At 40.0% G+C, this 19,097-nt stretch overlaps 5 protein-coding genes across 8 annotated transcripts in view; 2 read left to right on the top strand and 3 right to left on the bottom strand.

Moving 5' to 3' along the window:
• Positions 1–1,002: 1,002 nt before the first annotated feature.
• Positions 1,003–2,792, top strand: LOC105456001 (mitochondrial 2-oxoglutarate/malate carrier protein-like). The gene is made up of 6 exons (XM_011699756.1): positions 1,003–1,230; positions 1,352–1,561; positions 1,760–1,893; positions 2,009–2,179; positions 2,388–2,487; positions 2,569–2,792. The coding sequence occupies exons 1-6, from the start codon at positions 1,163–1,165 to the stop codon at positions 2,765–2,767; spliced, it is 882 nt and encodes a 293-aa protein (XP_011698058.1). The 5' UTR covers positions 1,003–1,162; the 3' UTR covers positions 2,768–2,792.
• A 179-nt stretch (positions 2,793–2,971) lies between these two features.
• Positions 2,972–5,176, bottom strand: LOC105456000 (mitochondrial 2-oxoglutarate/malate carrier protein-like). Its single transcript, XM_011699755.1, has 6 exons — positions 4,868–5,176; positions 4,582–4,797; positions 4,206–4,342; positions 3,924–4,094; positions 3,281–3,380; positions 2,972–3,191 (listed from the first exon to the last, which is right to left on the bottom strand). The coding sequence occupies exons 1-6, from the start codon at positions 4,951–4,953 to the stop codon at positions 2,999–3,001; spliced, it is 903 nt and encodes a 300-aa protein (XP_011698057.1). The 5' UTR covers positions 4,954–5,176; the 3' UTR covers positions 2,972–2,998.
• A 198-nt stretch (positions 5,177–5,374) lies between these two features.
• LOC105455999 (calponin homology domain-containing protein DDB_G0272472-like) lies at positions 5,375–8,888 on the bottom strand. Its single transcript, XM_011699753.1, has 9 exons — positions 8,692–8,888; positions 8,412–8,585; positions 7,949–8,143; positions 7,675–7,859; positions 7,329–7,449; positions 7,048–7,255; positions 6,641–6,969; positions 6,198–6,359; positions 5,375–6,120 (listed from the first exon to the last, which is right to left on the bottom strand). Exons 1-9 carry the CDS (start codon positions 8,770–8,772, stop codon positions 5,962–5,964), a joined length of 1,614 nt encoding a protein of 537 aa, XP_011698055.1. The 5' UTR covers positions 8,773–8,888; the 3' UTR covers positions 5,375–5,961.
• Positions 8,889–9,325: 437 nt separating this feature from the next.
• Positions 9,326–19,097, top strand: part of LOC105455998 (tubulin polyglutamylase TTLL4) — a 140,159-nt gene continuing 130,387 nt past the window's right edge. For 2 of the 4 annotated variants that reach the window (XM_011699748.1, XM_011699751.1), the window contains exons 1-2: positions 9,326–9,532; positions 11,282–11,339. The gene's annotated coding sequence lies outside the window, so the exon portion shown is untranslated. The remainder of the gene's footprint in view (positions 9,533–11,281; positions 11,340–19,097) is intronic. The other 2 variants (XM_011699749.1, XM_011699750.1) reach the window with 2 other exon arrangements.
• On the bottom strand, positions 11,771–13,570 carry LOC105455995 (enhancer of split mgamma protein-like). Its single transcript, XM_011699744.1, has 2 exons — positions 13,265–13,570; positions 11,771–13,042 (listed from the first exon to the last, which is right to left on the bottom strand). Exons 1-2 carry the CDS (start codon positions 13,337–13,339, stop codon positions 12,494–12,496), a joined length of 624 nt encoding a protein of 207 aa, XP_011698046.1. The 5' UTR covers positions 13,340–13,570; the 3' UTR covers positions 11,771–12,493.

The following is a 19,097-nucleotide window of genomic DNA, read 5'->3' as shown; positions in this document are numbered from 1 at the left end:
TGTCGAAAAATCCATCACTGAACGTAATCATATCATGTCGATAGCGCTAATACGTGACAATTCCATCAAGTAAACTCCGCGCTACTGTAGCGTCAGTGCATACGGTATATATATTATGTTGGTAACATGGATGGACGCCACAGTTTCGTCAAATAAACTCCTGTGCGATCGTCACGTCGGTAATGCAAATGTCGATAGTTCCGACAAATTAAATTAATGAATTTCTATACATACGTGCGTTAATTTCAATTTAAATTTTTGAGAAAAGATATTTTGTGTATATATGATTACATAAATAAATCATTAAAAATATACAGTATAATGTAATTAAAATATTTAAAAATGTTTTACCGAAAAAATATTTATCATATAAAAATAAACATATATAGTATTGAAAAATAATAAGAGATGATACAGAGTCAGTGATGGATTTTAAGATTTTTACGTGCAATTTGGTTTTTAAAAAACCTCTATATTTTTAAAATTTTTCGACGTGCCAATTACATTTAATGGAAAATTTACTACTGGCATAAATATTATCTGATTAAAATTATAATATATGCGCGGCTATATTGTAGATCAAAATGTTTGAGATCGCGTTGTACATTTGCGATGTGAAATTAATTCGGGACGTAAATTCGCAATTTTCGCTTCGAAAGTGCACGAACTTCCAAAGTATTATAAATAAATTATGTGTGTATAATAGTGTGCATAATAAAGTGCTCAATTATTAGTGCTGGATATATTCATCGTTTTCTCGACGAAACTGGAGCATTTCTCGAGTGGAGGGAGCAACACCGGTCGGTGAGTAAAATTGTCTGTTTCTTATTAAAATATGTGCAAGAGAAATTGTATGTAGTAGCATAAATATCTATAATTGTAATTAATTATTTATTTTAAATTTATTAATGAATTTGAAAATATTTTATGTATTGTAAAAATAAAAGAATATTTACTGAATGTTTAGCAAAATATTTCATTCCAATAATGTTATTGGAGTCTAAGACACGATATAATGTTACTACATTCAGGAGAAATATGAAAATGAAACAGTAGGTTAAGGATTTTGCCATTCATTTTTATTCAGACTTTGAAAGAATATTGATAAAAGTAACAAGTTGTAACACATCGAGTTTAGTATGAGAGAAAGAGAATACATCAAATGTCGGCGTCGATCCAAGATGCCAAGGTGCCGAAATTCGTCAATTTTGTGATAGGTGGCATGTCGGGGTAAAAAAAAGATTCATATCACGCAGTTGTCTATTACGTTTAAAAAAAAACGTTTTTTACTCGGCGTGAAAATATCCAAAAACTGTTTTTGACTTGAAACTTTTTATTTCGCCAACGCCAGAGTAATAGCTCAAATCGCGACGCATCCTCTGGACGTTCTTAAGATACGTATGCAAGTGTCGCGCGATACTTTTCGTGATGCAGCACTCCGCACGCTTGGCACGAGCGGAATCTGCGGTTTTTACGCGGGACTGAGCGCGGCTCTTCTTCGTCAATTGACATATACCACCAGCAGGCTTGGAATCTATACCACGTTGCTGGATATCGGGGAGTAATGTCAGTTATTTATTACATTTATTGTCAATCATATTGCGTTTAAAAATTAATTGTAATCTACGGAGTCGAATTGTCTTGAATATCCGCATGCCATGCAAATTTGGCGTTCAATATCAAATTAAACATTAGGAAACATAAACAACTTTTAATAAAGTTCAACTTTTAATTTGTCATTTAAATTCTTTCTCTTCAGACAACATTTTGGTTATTTAAATTACGTATCAATGATTAGTCTCGGAATGATGGCTGGCGTGATGGGCTCTTTCGTTGGTACTCCCACGGATCTGGTATTGATTCGTATGGTGGCTGACGTGAATTTGCCACCAGGTATTCCTATATTTCTTTAGGCCTATATTTATTTCTTTGAATAATTTAGAATGTGCTAAAGAAAGAACAAACGTAAATGCGTTACGTACTTGACACGGGAATTAATATTTATTAGAAAAGCGAAGAAATTATAGGAATGCCGTTAGTGGTATCTTTAATATATGGAAAGCCGATGGATTTTTTGGATTATGGAGAGGAGCGATGCCCACGATGAGTAGGGCAGCGATTGTAAATGGAGCACAATTAGGTACATACACGAGAGCGAAGATGTTGCTGCGAGACACAGGTTATTAAAATTTGCAGCACTAAATCTATCCGTTCCACAAGTTTTATACAAAGAAAAATGTATAATAGATATGAAAGAAAATAAGAGAATATAAATACGATAGTTAATAAAGGTGTAATAGAAAAATTGTGAAATGAATAATTAAATTTACATGATTTTAATTACGATTTTAATCGATAATTTTAATAGATTTTTTTTTTAATCACAGGGTATGTCCAAAACGATATACCACTGCAAATTGCCGCTGCCATGATGTCTAGCATAATTACATGTTTTGCTTCGATTCCGGTGGACGTAGCTAAAACTAGGTAAAGCGGCCAGATATAAAAAACGAAGTGATTGAGGTCTTTAAATATTCTTCAACTTGACGTCTTTAAACATTCTTGTAGGATTCAAAACTGGAGACAGCCTATGAAACCACCTGGTGTTACAGCTATGATCGTTAATATCGCTAAAACGGAAGGCATAATGTCGCTATGGCGTGGTTTTCTTCCGTATTATTCTAGAGCAGCGCCCAATACCGTAATTACTATGGTGTGCGTTGATCAACTCCATCGAATGTACTCGAAATTTTTTCCGGTATTGTAATAAAGTTTATCTATGTCAGTGTTAATATGTCAATATTAATTGGTTTATTTTAATTGCGCGCGCTGCGAATTGGAATAAAATCTAAAATTGAGATGTTGCAACTGTATAATTAAATCAAACTATCAGAGTGAGAATATTCTTTTAAAAAATATCGAGAGGTTTAAAATTTTATAAGAAATGTGTATGATATTAAAAAATGCGAGATTTTGGATTTGAATAATTTTTTTATTATTACTGGAAATATTTTCTGTATAAGCGCATCAGTTGTTCGTTGATAACAAGGGTCAGTACGGTGTGTGGACCGATCCTACAATAAGTTGGCCAGAAACCTTTCCAAAGATACTTTATTCCCTCATTTTTCGCTATTGACATCATAACTGAGATCATACCGGGAAGTTTCTCAGTGGTCTTCATATTTTGTATTCTGCGGATAAAAGACAGTGGAAATCTTACTAAATTTGTTCAAGGACTTTTATTCGAGAAATTTTAAGTATTACAAATCGTTGACATTACCTGGTCTTGGCAATGTCAAAAGGCATGGAGTTGAAGGCAGTGATAAATCCCGACATCATAGATGCACAAAAGTGCAAAGCTACGCCTTCTTTAATATTCGCTATAAAAATAATATTTTTCAAATAGATAATAAAAAATCCAAAAGCTGTAAATAACTCTGTGAACCTAACGCTCTTTGTTTAAGTTAATAAACGCGATCCAATGGTGATGCTAACGCACACAAAAGAGTAACGTATATTGAACAGTATTTTAGAGCAGAAAAATAGCAAAAAATTTTGATATACTTATTTTTTTCTCTACAGTATTCTATACGGGTTTTTTCGAAAGTGGGAGTGCTATAAGAGTAATGCGAAGCACTCTCTTTTGATATTAATTTTCTGCGAATGGGTAGCAGCAATAAATTCGCGAATAAAACAATAAATTAGCAATAAATGAGCACTTAATTATGCAGGCATAATTGAACTTCTTTTTAGCAATAGGGATGCTAGATTCACAGAGGTGTAGATAAAAATATTATAGAATATTCTAGTTTTATAAATAGTATTACATATTTTTAGTGTTAACAAAAAATACATATATTTGATTTGAGAAATTGAATTATCGAAATGAATCTAAAATTTAGAAAACTGTTGTTTAGGCATACTTCGTGATGTAATCAAATGCTTTGCTTGACTGTAAGTAGCCAGTTGCGAAATGTTAACGATAATGGCCCTGCCTACTGTGGCTACACTTCCTCTCCAAAGAGTGAATGTTCCTTCTTCTCTGACAATTCTGATGAAGGCGTCGAATACGTTCTTGTAATTTCTTCGCTGCTCTAAGTATTGAGAACATTAACTAAATTAGTTAGATTTATCCTAAGAGACGTTTCATTTAACACTGATGAAAATCAATGCACTAATTATCTTGTATAAAAATATATCATTACCCACTGGTAATCTGCCATCTATTGTCATTCTCACGAGAGCAACGTCGGCGGGCGTTCCAACGAAAGCCCCCACGGCACCGGCGGTCCCAGCCATAAACGCCAGAACCGCGAATCTGGGACGGCCAGTGTATTTTTCTCTAAAATGCAATCAGCCTTTTTTTTAGAAATTGCAGCCAGATGGTGGACTTTAATTATTTCAAGCGGTTAATTATTTAATCGATGTAATCGCGCTGCGTCGTTATAAAGACGAGTGACATCCTAATTTTATGCCGTTCAGACTTTCTTTTTTAAGATTTTCATCTTGTTTGGAAATATTCTCGATCGCTCTTCTGAATTTTTTAAAAATTCATTTTATTAGTTGGTGCTACCGAATTACCTCCAAAATTCTTGCAGCTGATTATAAGTCCCGAGTCGCACGGTCGTGTACGTCGCTTGTCTAACGAGACCGGCTGATAAGCCGTTGTAAAATGCAAAAATGCCTTCTTTGCTATATACGGCGCCAATTATTTCCAAGATCGATGCACGCCCTTTGAGCACTTGCATTCTATTTTTGATCACGTCCATCGGGTGAACCACACAAGTGCCCGCCATTCTGAGATGCAAATGAGTATTTGAAACATTCTAGAACATTTTAATTTTAAAACGCTGATGTAAATAATTACCCGGAAAGGCCACCTAGCAAAAAATTTATCATTGGCGGTATAGTTTTCATCTTCTTTTCCTTCGGCTCTTCGTTTCTTTTTGCCATTTTTAATAGCTTGTAGCTTTAATAGCTTGACGAAATAAATGCTTACAAATAAGTCGAATGAATAAATAGTTTTTATCCCTCAAAACAATCTAAAATACTTTTAAAGTCTTTCAAGTCGAAATATACGTGTATTAGAATGTGTAAGTGTCAAATTTTGTTATTTAACCTTTGCACGTTAAAACGCGATGCTTTGCAGTGTGACGATAAAATATCGACTTATAATATAAATCGATTTTTATACGATTTATTTTCTTTTAATTACATTTTATTGGTTAATTATTATTTGCGTTATTTATTATTATTATTACTTTGGATGTATTCCGAAATACGCCAATATTGAAAATCTATAATACGCAACGTGAACTATAGATTTTCAATATTGACAGCGGAAATATCGGAATGATGTTTAAACAGAAAAATATTGAAAGTTATGATAACAAATTGCTTGCCATTTTGATTAATTTCTTTCGGTACATGGTTTTGATACATTGTGTATTGCTTATGTCAGGAATCATATTTTACAATCGTATGAGAAATTAGTTCGCATTATAAGCGCACGCTATATTACTGAATAATGTCATATGTGTAATGTCTTCACATTAATTTATACATTTTGTTAATTGAATGTAAACGCGATACGAAGTACCCCCCGAGAAATCTGTTTAAACAACCTGTCCTTATTAAATAACTTATTTAATTGCCCCGAGAAAGAGGAGTATAATGTTCGTGATGTATAACGAGTGCCCACTGCGCAGTAAACGAATCGTGAGAGTGCACCAACTTTCACAACTTGACGAATTCTTTGTACGTAAATTGCTGGTAAATTTCGTTTTGACGTGGACAACTTTGTTTCTGCCGATTTTTGCGTGAGTCGTAACACGCGAGACTTGTACGACGATGCGATGTGAAAATGACCCGCGTCCCGAATAAATGGCATAATGATCGGACGGATGCGTGGTAATTGCGGACGGACGACTCGCGATTAACGCTGTTTATTGTAAACGGCAGTTACTGCAAATAATACATTTGATCAACCAGAACAGGTTTCGGGCAAGTGCAGCGACGGGCTCTGTATTTTCTCTTCGGCCGCTCCGCCTCGACGGTTGACTCGAGGTTGACTTCGAATTTTTTCTTGTTCGGCGTTAACCCCATTTCCTTTTTAATCTCCTACGGAGAGGATTCTTTAAAATTGTCTGCGATTCTATTAATTTCAAACTTTCACAACTACAGGTGAGTAAATGTACCTCTATGGCTTTCACGATCGGATAAAGCGGTCTCGCTCCCTTCGACTCTTCTAAAACTTCGTTGCTGTAAAGTAAAATTCTTTGATTGGCTCTCTCTGCGGCTTTAGTCGCTTCGGCTTCGAGAACTTCCTTTTCGCGTTCTTTTTCGGTTCGTCTCTCCTCCTGAGGATTAATATCGAATTTTAAATATTTATCTATTTTTACCAATACATTTTATATATATCGCATATATAAGCAGGGCTAAGAAAAATATAGATTATTTTAAATAGATAAAATACTTTGTGCGCGTGAAAATTATGTTTTAAGTAACATATAATATCTCACAAAAATGATTGCTGCAAGTAGAATCCATGTAAAAAGAACTAACTATTAAAAAAATTATTATTCTCAAAAAATGTTTACACGTGATTATTATAATTTTCATTAAAGAAATTTATTCTTACAATATCTTTCTGCAATTCGTTGCGATATTCCAGTTTTTCTTGCCATTGCCGTTTGCGTTCTTCCAAGTTGGTCTGTTTGTCATACTCATCTCTCTTAAATCTCTGCATCATCTCCCAAGCTTTCAGCTCCTTCTCCTCTTGTCTCAGCTTGGTCTTTACAGCCGCGTCATGAAGCTTATATTCCTCCATGAGTGCGCGCATCTTCTCCTCTCGTTCCTTTTGCGCTTTTCGCTTTTCCGCCTCGGCAACTTCTTTCTCTTCGACAGCTTTTTTCAAGATTTCTCGCTCTTTAGCCTCGCGAGCTTGCTCGGATGAAACATGTTGCCCCACTGAAACAGGATTCGTTAATAGCTGGGTGTTTTACTTGTTTGAATTCTGCACACAAAATTTATGATTCTTTATCGGACCTATAATCTGCGTCTGACGCGCTTTCTCTTCCTTCTCCTTCAGCGCTAATGATTTATGAATTTTCTGTATCCGATCTTTAGCCTCCCGATACACTTCTAACGCACGATCCTCCAATTCGTCGTTGTGCTTTAATTCCAATTCCAATCGCTTCTTCTCCTCTATCGCTTCCTCGAAAAATCGCTGGAATCTCTTCTTTTTGTTCAATAACTATATAAATGGAATATACATTAAAAACTTTCAGATCAGTAAAAGAATATTTTCGGCAAATATCGGTGCTTACATCTTGCATCTCTTTCTCTTTTGTGAGTTGTATCTCTCGGGTCATATTTTTTTGCTCCTGTTTTTCAGCTTCCATTTCCTCCATTACTTTTAGCTTACTATCCCGTTCGTTCTCTTCGAGCCTGATTTATATGATTTATAATAGTCTGATAATATATGTTGCAATATAATGTTAAAACTAAATATTTTTTCTCATTTTGAGATTAACGATATATTTATTCAAGTTGTATTAACTATAGTATCTCTACTAAATTTTTACTAAAATATTAATATTTCTAAAAAGATTTTGAATTATACTTTCATGTTTTCACGTAAAAAATTAAATTCATATTAAAATTAATGTTTACTGTTTTATCAACGCTGTTCTGTAATCTCTTATTTTTTTCATTTGTTTCTTCGTTTCTTGCTTCTTCTGTTCCTCGTCTTTTACAACGTCTGTCATAATCATACTAGCATATTTTATATCCTGCTCCTTATCCATCGCTCTAATGGTCTTTTGAAACGCCACTTGGTCGTCAAGTTCCCTAAGACACTAATAAAAATCGGATAGACTATTTTGAGTTTAATTAATGGTGAGCCTCGCTTAGGAATTACGTGAACACTCCTTTCGTGAGAAAGTACCTCGGAGACGAGAAGAGCGCGATTAATCTGTCGGCACAAAGGCCTCTTTTGCTGGAGCAATCTCCTTGCTTGCTGCACCACCTCTGCACGCTCCGCCAACTTTTTCTCCGTCATTTCCTTCACGAACACTTTCCTCTCTTCCTCGGCCTTTTGCCTCTTTGACAATAATTCTTCTCTCTGTCTCGCTTTAATATTCTATTTATCAAACCACTTTCGTTTTAATGGGGTGATCACATAATCGCTACTATATAAAATAAATCTTGAAAAAAATTTTGCAAATACCTGTCTAGAAATTTATTTCTACTTTCTTTGAAATCTTGTGATACATATTGATAGCAAGATTTAATTAAAATATACTTTATTTCACTGCATTTTTTATTAATTTATATTTCAAAATTTAAAAGTAAAAATACTCTTTGTATTTAATTATAATTATATTAAATCGAGAATAAATCAAGCATACTTTTATTGTGACGTGCCATGTTTCACTTTTTTCATAAGTCGCTTTTTTCAACGCTGCTATTTTTGCAGCTTCCCTTTCTTGCTGTGCCACTATTCTATCCTCCTCCGTAGTATAATCCACAAAACGCTGAAAGGTGTCCTTCGTCACTATCAACGCCCGAGTTCTTTCAGACGCCTGCAAAAGGATGATTAAATTTTCAGTCAAGTTTTCAGTAATACTAGACGCAGGAGAAATTTGGTCTTTATGAGCTCGACGTTTGAGAGTAAATAAAAACACTCACTTTGATATTCTCGAGTGTCTGTCCGGGTTTCAAGAGGTACATTGTACGCATTTCCGGTTGCTGTATCTTTTTTCCCACCATTTTAGAACGGAAAAATTAGAATAGTTGGTACGGAGCAAAGTTTTGCAATATGAATAGCTTGAATTCTTGTCGAAAAACTGCAGTTCAACGATCAATGCATGAACTACGTCAACTAACTTCGCACATCACGAATGGTTGACATAGAAACCAAATAAAAGCGATCAATGCGGCTTAATAAAAGAACCATAGATATATATGTATGTATATGTATATAACTGGTGCTTTTTAAACATGATAGTGACGTTGATGATAATTTATTATTTTATTAGATATTACATCTTTATATTTTCTATTTTCTCTATCAGAAATGATATGTGTTTATTTGCGATAATGATGCAGATAACGTTTGCGATAACAATGCGCGAATATATTTATCAAATTGATTCCTCGAAATTGCAATTATATCAAAATACCTATCTCACAATTATTCCAACACTTCAGTCGTTTCACCGTCAATTATCATTCAAGCAGAACTTTCTCTCTTTTCCCGTCGTCGTTCGCTACGGTATCGACATTACCAGCAACGTCGCGCCGCGTTGCGGTTACTTGAACGTGCCGCAAGATGACGGCGAAGCGTGATCGTGCACCTGTGGTGACAGCACGTGCTACAGCTGAGTGGCGGTTCGGTTATCGGGAAAGTGAGTATAATTTCACGGGGGCCGCGTGTGTTTTTCCCGCTTTTCCCTGTGCGTCCGCTGTGCCATTGACCGGGACGACGACCCAACGGACGCCTGAGGTACGTCCTGACGCGAGCGTACCGGTGAGTTTCGTCGCGATGCGAGGCTGTTTACTCAACGCTGACACGTGAGTCGGCCGATGCGTGTGCGCCCCGGCCGCTGCGGCCGTTAAGATAAGTCCCTCGGGAGTCGGGATCAGCTGGGACCTTGACTGTCATTTCCTCGCGACGACCGATAACGATCGCCAAGCAGCGTCGCGTCGCGTCCCGCGAAACGCTCCGGCGCGAGTTGCGGCGCGCGTGAATTCACGAATTAATGGCGGCGATCGAGTATCGGGGCCGTGCATTCGATCCCGACGCTAACCTAAATCTCGTACGCGATAATCCGTCGCGACGCGACCGGAATATCGCTCGCCCGTCACGTAGTTTGACGGCGACGTAGCCGTCGTTACGATTCCGATTCCTTCGTGAATTCTGAGCGGGATTAATGTGATCGGTTTTCACTGCACCTTACACACGATCGCCCTGCATGTACAGTTCGGAATCGCCGTGGCGATTCCCGCTTCGCGCTCGGTCGGTTTGTTTTGCCCACGCGTGGCCGGCGTGGCCTGCTTCTGGAGTACGCGCGCAAATTTTGGCGCGCGCGCGCAATGGCGCGAACGTTCGGAGGTCGTTGCGCCAGAGGGTTGAAATCGATAAAATATCGACGGTAAAATTGCCCTCGAGTCGCGTCGAAGGCAATCGATAATAAAGAGTGCTCAAAATCTCGGCGCCTCCCGTAAGTGCTGTGCCTCCCGTAACACGCACGCAGACACGTACTGAAAGCTCGAGTCAGACGAGAGAGTGCAATGTTGCGTGTTACGTTATCAGCTCGAATCACGCAAGTTCGAAGCTTCCGTTGATACGGCTGGGATTGCGATTGATCGCCGTATCGCACGGAAGTTTTGAATACCACGATCAGATTTCAGGCCCCGAGTCGCGATTGCGCTCCGATTTGAATAGTACCTACATTTCATACGGGTGAAAAGTTTAAAGTAAAGTTTATTATACGTATCGAATTCGAAATTTTGTGTGAAGTTTTGAAAATTGCACGAAATTTCTTTCTTATGTTTCCAAATCGTTAAATGCTATATTGTAATACTTGACTATTTTTGTACGGACAGTTATATATTTTATCACTTTGCTATTTTTATATCCAATGTGAATTTGTGTATGTTAGATATTGTATGATTTCCGATATTTGTGAAATCATTTATACGAAATCATCACCTACGAATTAATTGTCGCGCGATCATTTGCCATGTCGGCGCTCCCAAATTTACAATTCAACTTTTCACGGTATTTCGCATAAACTTTCCTTTGTATACAAATTTTGAAGGTTGATTACGATTATACTGTCGCGAGACGCAGCTAGTGGAGCGTGCCGCATAACAATAGACTACATTTGGTCTGATTAACTCTTTCGCATCGGGATACTTTTTATATCGTAGTGTTGCCACGTGGCGCGCCGAAGCGAGGTGAGCGTGGAATTAATAATTAAATGCAAATCCCCCCAAGCGATATCGAGAAGGTGCGGCGTAGGCGTGCAATGTCGTATCTTCGCCATTCACTTCGATTCGTAATGCACCGGAAAAATATATCGTAGAGAATAATACTTTATTCGAATAATTTTCACGGATTGTACCTGATGGCAAATGATTAAATGTCGCGAGACTTTCGTGCGGCGCGCAAATATTTATACGGGGAATACTGAACTAGAAAGCTACCATTCTATCATTTCCGATCGATGTCTTCTACATCGGCGACTATAACACTCTTGTCATGTGTTCTCAGGTAGAAGCGGTTGGCAGGAAAGGAATGAGCTGCAGGAATTCCTGGGTGCTACATTAGGGTGAGTGTATTTTTGAATATTTGATCTTATTGTTCAATTTTGTGAAATATATTTAAATTGAGTCTTTTTCGGGCATACTTTATCGGTTTTTTTTGTTACGTTTAAAGATCTATTTAATTGACTATCGAGAATTGATCGTATATAAAAAACCTTTTCTAAATACATTTTTCTAATATGAAATATGCGTAAAATCTCGAAACTTCACAACTTCGTATTTTAAAAAGATAAGTATAATGTATTTCGCAAATTTCAATAATCTAAAGCGAATTTCAATTTAAATAGAGAATATAATTTTTATTATACATGTTGCGCATTAAAATAAAAAGTAAATACGCTGTTTATAAAAGAAGAGAAGACAGTTCTGTATTATTGCTAGAGATTTAAATTTTAATCTATATTAATCGGGTGGGTTGCACAAAATCACGTGAATGTGTATTGCTGATACGAAACATGTTTATTAAAAATCTACTATCATTCTTTACGCCTACTACAGTAAATATCACAGGTACACGTTTCTCTATCACAAGATCCTCCGCTCGGTCATTTTTATACATATATTTGCGCCCCGCGAGGCGAAACGTACGCGCGCTTCGCGCAATCACCGAAATCGCCGCCTCGTAAGGTCATCCGTTGTCGTTGTCCCACATCCGATGCTCTTGACCGGTGGAGAGACTTATACAACAACGTTACATCGCCGAGAAAATAAAAAAAGAAAAAAACATCCTCGATAAAAGTATGAAATAAACAATAGAAAACATCTAACTGTCGAGTAAATTAAAGCTTCAGCCGCGCGCGGCCGCGAGTAAAACTACATATCGAGATCCCAGTGCTGTCCGACTCTTGCGTAACGTTATCGAAGATGCTGGTGGCAGAACGTCAATGGATGATATGACGTTCTCACCTCGGGTACGTCCGCGTCGGTTCGAGTGCCTTTGAGCAAATGGTACTCCTCTTAAGTCTAGGTGATCTTTGTGCCGCTTGGGGTAGACTCTTCGCTCTTCCTCCTCGCGACGTCCGTTCCGTTTCAGATCACAGAGAAATTGCAACACCGGCGTCGATAGTTTGTGAATCCTTTCGATTCTCGAGATCTCTTTTTTTTCGCCGATTCCACTCGGAAACTTCGGCGAGAATTTGCTCCGTGTCAAGGCGGAGGTTTACCAGGGTCGCCAGATGGGTTCGTTCGGCTTGGCCACCTGCAGAAGACCCTGGTGGCTCTGAGAGACGGCGTCGATTTCGGTTCGCACCGGGGATGGCTGGCTGGACGCCGGCGTCAGCGGCATCGGATACTCGTCAGCGCTGAGCTCGCTGGTGGGCGACGGCGAGGACTGCGGCGCGGTCACGTGGATGGTCAACGGGCCGGTCTTGTCCATGGAGTTAAGCTTGTGTCCGAGATGCGTCATCAGCTTGGTACCGAGGGCGACGTCGACGCCGGGAGTGGCGGCTAAGCAGCGGCTGACCTCGTTCGCGCAGTGCGTGTAGCCGGCGCGGAAGCGGTCAGCGTCGATCACCGGATTCGCCGAGAGACGCTGTTGACGTTGGAGCTTGTGCAGGTGACGCACCGTCAATTCCAGAATGTCCGCCTTCTCCAGCTTGGCCACGTTCTCGCCGTCGCCGGCCAGCGCGGTCACCATCAGATCCTTCAACTCGTCCAAGCAGCGATTGATGCGCGCTCGGCGTTTACGCTCCAGCATCGGCTTCATCACCTGCGAATCGAAACGAACGAATCGCTATAGATCGACTGTTGCGCTTATAGACGTTTAGAGAAACTTTTCGAGGATATCGTTTTATGCGAGGGAAAAAACTTTCAACAAAAATCAATTCGAATTTACTGCTGAAGGAAATAGCATAAAAGTTGCAAAGTAACTCGAAGTTTACGCGACGATTAGAGTGACTGTCTGTTTAAGATGTGTCAAGATGACACCTACCTTTCGATACTGGTAAGTCCTGGAGATCGGCTGCTCCTGCCCATCGGCTATAATGATCTGCTCGTGCATCTGCATGATTAATCCTTTTTTATTTGCGGCGGGGTTCTTGCGACACAGTCAAAACTTCACTTGATAACTGTATATTGGCTTATCGCGAACGCGAACCTCCTCGTGCTTATCACACCGGTTCGTCGAACTCTAATCGTCGCTACGATTGCGAGTCACTGCGGTTGGCGGAAGGAAACGTGCGTGTTTGACAACACGTCGGTCCCCAGCTCGACCTTCGAGTGAACACGAACAGAGCGTGATTGTAGCCGTGGTCGGGCGAGGCTTCGACTTATATAGGCAAGGGCCCCCGTGTGGACGGGGCGAGGGGAACGGGTACGGGGCCGCATAGTGGGGGACAGGCCTTCCGTGGGAACGGTCCGTAGAGGTTGGTTCCCAAGCAAGCACACCACCTGTAAGCGGCAGCTGCCAGACACGCGCCCACACCAAGCCATCGTCACCGTTCCTGCGTCCTTGTTGCACCTAGCCGCGGCGCGGAGTCGATGCTCTCTACCTCGGCTGATCGTCGACGAGTGGTCGTGCCACGGTATGCGCGGCTCGTAATCGTCGTTCTCCCTCTCTGTCCCTCTCTCTCTCTATCCATCTATCTTTCGCTCCTCTCTCGTTCTCTCCTCGCCGTTCTGCCCTCTCGGTTTCTCTCTCTGTCGCTCATTGGCGCGTATTTCCACGAGCGCTCATACGGAAGGACTAGATCTCGACCAACGTCCTCCTCCTCCTCCTCCTTCTTGCCTCAGGGCAAAATAGAGGAGCCCGTCTTCGTCTCGCCCGTGAGGTGCAGCTTCTTCCATCGCAGCCGCAGCTTCCATGCTCGTGCTGGATCTTCTTATCGTGATTCCGCGTCCTCCCTCTCCCCCCCCCCTCTTCCTCGTAGTTTCTTTTCTCTCTGTCCCTCCTCGCTTCTGGTTCTCCCGCTTCGGCCGATCGAGGAGCGTGCTGGGCACAAGTCCGGCGCAACTCCGGCGCGTGATTGCAATCCCACTGGCTACACGATGTTAAATCGTGTGCCGTGTGCCTCTGTATGTATGTACGTGCGTGTATTCCGTAGCCGTCCGGTACGGTCAACCGCCGTAGAATGGTATCGCGGTCATCGGTGGCGCGATTGATCGATCGTTTTACGCGTATTAATGCACAGGGGGAGAGGGAAATCGCGGATGAGCTTGATAAAGCTCGTCGATGCAAAGGGGTATGACAAATCGGCCGTTACACAGAGCCGGTCGTGTTACAGAGCGAGACGCGATTAATTAATCTTGCTCCGGCGCCGATTTTCTGTCTTCGATCGCCGTAGCATGGCACGCGTGTTCCGCGAGTGAATGCAGAGATCAAAGAGCGAATCGGATCTTAATATAATAATTCGTTTGCGCTTTATTTTACTAATTGTTATGACCGAGAAACGTTTGTTCTACGACATTAATTTTTTAAATTGATTCTGAGATTGCTAATTTTTTTAACTTTTAGATTCTTATCTAAAAGATTTCTAACGTTCATTCGTTTTTAATATAATGACAATAATATAACAACATTGCGTTTATTGCTAGATTCACTCTACTGTCGCGCGATATATTATTAATATCAAGATATTTACGAAGAACGTCAAATTAAATAAGGATTAATAATTTTAATATCGTTTTATTTGCTATGAACGTGATCGATATCGCGAGTTCAAAAATTACGGAATCATAAAGTACATAATTTTAGTAACAAAAAGAGAAAAGGATTGCAGCCATGAATATTAAAAAAAAAATCAAGTATCTTTACTTTTTGCTTCGATTTTATTATTGCTACGCTGTCCGCGAATTTCTCGGACAGTGAAGTGCACCGCAATATTTCACTCAGGTCTCGATTACGCATAATTATTGGGTGTACGGATAGTTATTACAAAGAGTTAAGGAACAAAAAGTCAACGATGCGCGTGATATTCAAAATGTTAAGCTCTTGCACAACGACGGGGTGGGTGAAGTCTCTTCGTTCGCGCTACCCGCGCAATTTATCCTCGACCGACGAAAATTGGCCGAAAGTGTACCTGCGTGGTCTTAATTTCCCGGGGATGCTCGTAAAAATCATCCTCCCGTGTCGGATAGTCATCGCGCGAAACAAGTATCTCGAACGCGCGCGCGAGGACACACGGTTCCACATCGAGATACTAATTTCGGCGAGCCACTGGCTGAATTATATCCTATATGACCCTCTTTCACCTCCTCCTGCTACTCTTCCTTCTGCCCTTGCCTCGTATCCTTTTATTTTCGCCCTTCGTCCGCGCTTGTTTTTCCTCTACATCCTGTGCCCGGTCGGCCACTTCGCTTATTTCGTGGTCGGAGCTTGGATACTTAAACGTCGTTCGCACCGAATAATTACGCACGCTCGTTTCGAACTTCTCCCGCCTTCTCCTCGTGTTCCTGCGACCCTAGCAATCCCCCCCTTCCTCCTCTTTCTTCTTCTTTGTCCACTCCGTTCGTCATTTTGGTCTTCTTTTTTGCTGCAGCTTACATCTTTTCTTGCTACCACGGCTTTTACAAGGTTTCCTGCTTCGTCTTTATCCCTTTCTCTTTCTCTCTCTCTCTCTTTCTCTCGCTTCCCAATTTTCTAAACGCTTTCCTCTTCTTATTCTATTTTCTACCTCGGCATATTCTCCTTCGTGTATCGGCCAATTGCGCGTGTCGTTAACGAGTGGTGGTACTTCGATAAAATCTGACGCGATTGCAAGATAACGCTCCGCGTAACTCGTTTCCTGTTTCGCTCGCTTGCTCCGCTACTTCGATCGGATCTCTTCGTCCCCGCGCGATCTCGTGGGACCTAATTAGCGTGATGTTGCCGGGGCTTAAGTGTCTGAAACACGGCGTGATGTAGATGTAACCACGAAAGCCGGGCGCGTTCAGTGAAAGCGGACCGAATGCGATTTCTGAGAATAGCTGATGACGCACAAGGATACTCCGCCTCGATTTTCGCATTTTTCGTTATCTTTATTTGATGTGTTAGAGAAACCGGATTTAATTCGTTGTCACGCTTTGATAATGAGTGTTATAATTTTCGAAATTAAAGAGTGAAATTTTATTTTTAATTGCTTGTCTAATATAAAAAAAGAGATATTAAATTCACGTATTTACTTGTCGACTTGACTACCAGAAAATATCGCATGTTTAGATATCTAAAAATACATTTGCCTATATTTGAACATCTAAACGCTGTGCGTGATTACACGAAACATCGTGCAGACATGCAAAGTTACATCGAAATGGATAGCATGTCGTAATCGAAAGTTTTGCCTAATGTTCCGTTGCTACGTGCTTGCAACGTTTAACCAAATGCACTTTCTACACGTATAATACCCATTACGTCATTTGTTGAGATTGAAATTTAATAGCGAATCAGTCGAAAGTTGAATAGCAAGCGAGCCATTTCACTCATTTTCACGATGCCACAGAATCTGGATGTATCGTATCTCCTACTGTATAATCGACAAATTTGAAACATATATAATATATATAAATATATATCTACATATAATATACATATAATATATATAAATATATATCTACATATAGATATTAAATTAAGCGGTATACTTATATTAATCTTCAAATCGAGGAGGTAACCACTCTTAAATTCCGGTGTACAACCCGTCAGAATTCCGTTGAAATCCGGCAAAGTCTGACGAAATCCGATGAATTCCGGTGAAATTCGGTAAAATCTTGAAGTCAGAAGTCTAGACGTACATGTAATTTCTGAGTGATTATCCCCTCGCTTCAAAACTTTCTAGAATCTAACTTAGAAAAAAAATTAAAACGGTACAGGTTGTCACGGATTATCGCTATAAATTTAGATATCTAATATTTCGAAGATTTCTTAGTGATTTAAAGGTTATCTGATCAGTTTTAGCTGAGAGCATTAATAAATAACTTTATTTCTACAATGCTCTTATCTTTATATCTGTTATATATTGCGTATATTTTTAATACAACAGGGGAAACCATTTATAATTATTCAAACTACTTAGAGTACAAGATTATTTGAATAATCGATCTTGCCGGATAACAAAATGACTACATTTTTTATTTTGTCGACATTTTTGTTTAGTAATTTATATCCATTTAGATCCATGATATACTTCCATGGCTAACGATCATTACAGTGATACGTTTCAAAGAGCAGTCTTGCTTAATGTTTCGTGTTTCGACAGTTTAAAATCAGTTTTCTATTGCATTTCATTGTACGTTGTTTTTGCGAGAGCGTACGTTTATGCATATCTCAAGTCTCAAGTGTGTTGACGAACAGTATAGAATTGACGTTGCGCTCTCGGCGCCCTTCGCACGTGCTCACGCTACAGCACGTGGCACGCGAAGTTAATGCAGTGAACGGAAGGATGGAAAATGTTACGATCAACTAGAAATCGATGAACAAATTACAGAGGATTATTCTCATAATATTTTAAACATAAGAATATTCAAACAAGAGCTACAGTACTGTGTCAGCTATATTTTATTATACAGATTTTTTGTTATTTACAGCAATAATTAATCTCTCATTAATTTTGCCGTCTTTTTTAATCGAAGAAGAGGCTATTATAAATTAAATATTTTTATAATTTCGGAATCTGCGTATAGGATGACATTTCGTTTTAACAAATATTCCATAAGTATTTCGGACCTTGATTCCGCAACGCAAATCGCAAATAAAAAAACATGTTGTGATGAACTTCTTTGACGTCAAAGCGGGTCTCACATATGTTAATCATGGTTGATAATAGCATAGTCGCGCGGCGGCAACAGAATCGATTATTAGCACACGTGTTGCAACGGCGTTCCGACGAAGTTCCCGTCGTTGCTGCAACGTGTAGCCGACAGATGCGGCGGCGCACGAATTTTCTCACACTCGCGTCGCGGGGTTTTTACTTTCCCAGGTTCTCTGTACACGGCGGTGGTGCACACACGCGTGTGCGCCGGGGATCGTGCGATCGCGTGCTCGGAGAGATAGAGAAAGAGACTTATTAGTAAATGCATCAGCTGTTCGTGAACATATGTCGTTTGGCTCGTGCCAATGAAATCGTAATCTCTCACCCCGGACCTTCATGCCTCCCCTTATATCCCCGGGATATCAACTACCCTCCGTAATGCCGGTTCGCACGCGTCGACTACTCGCGCACGTGTAGTACTCCTTGGAGGTCGAAAGGTAAAGGTCAACATCGGGGATACTAACGGCGACGTTTGGCAGTAATTAGATAGCGCCCGTGAGAATTTCTCTTATTTGTCCCCGATGTTGGTTCCATTTCGCTGCGCGTGGCGAGAAATGACGAAGGCTGGCGTTTCGGGCGACAGCGCGTGGACAAGATAGGCAAATGATCGAATTAGTCGTTTTGAAGAAAACGGACAGATTTATTATTATAATTTTCATAAATTGAGTTAGATAATAGATCGCGCTGTAAGAGCATATCAACTTTGACAGATGTCGTTATTAGGTCTCGTTTTTTTTTATCATTTTTTTTTCTGAAAATATAAATGTGAAAATATCAGAAATACTACACAGTCGGTACTTGCTAATGCCATTGGAGCAACGCGATAAACCGTAATCTATTAAAGCAATCTTATATAGAATGGTGAGGTGCCAGATTCTGAATTATTGTGAGAAACCGACCGAAACGAGACTTATACTCGATTAATTTCCGAGTGCGCTTTGTCGAATGGAGTCGTACCTCGTCGTGTGCGCACAGTTAACGCTGCTCGCGACATAACACGAATGACCCTCTGACCTACTGCGTGAGTAAAGTAACCGTGAG

This window comes from Wasmannia auropunctata, unplaced genomic scaffold (assembly GCF_000956235.1).
Source record: "Wasmannia auropunctata unplaced genomic scaffold, wasmannia.A_1.0 LD335828.1, whole genome shotgun sequence".
Lineage (NCBI taxonomy): Eukaryota > Metazoa > Arthropoda > Insecta > Hymenoptera > Formicidae > Wasmannia > Wasmannia auropunctata.
Note: the sequence above shows the minus strand (reverse complement) of the source record. Positions and strands in the feature narration are given on the sequence as shown.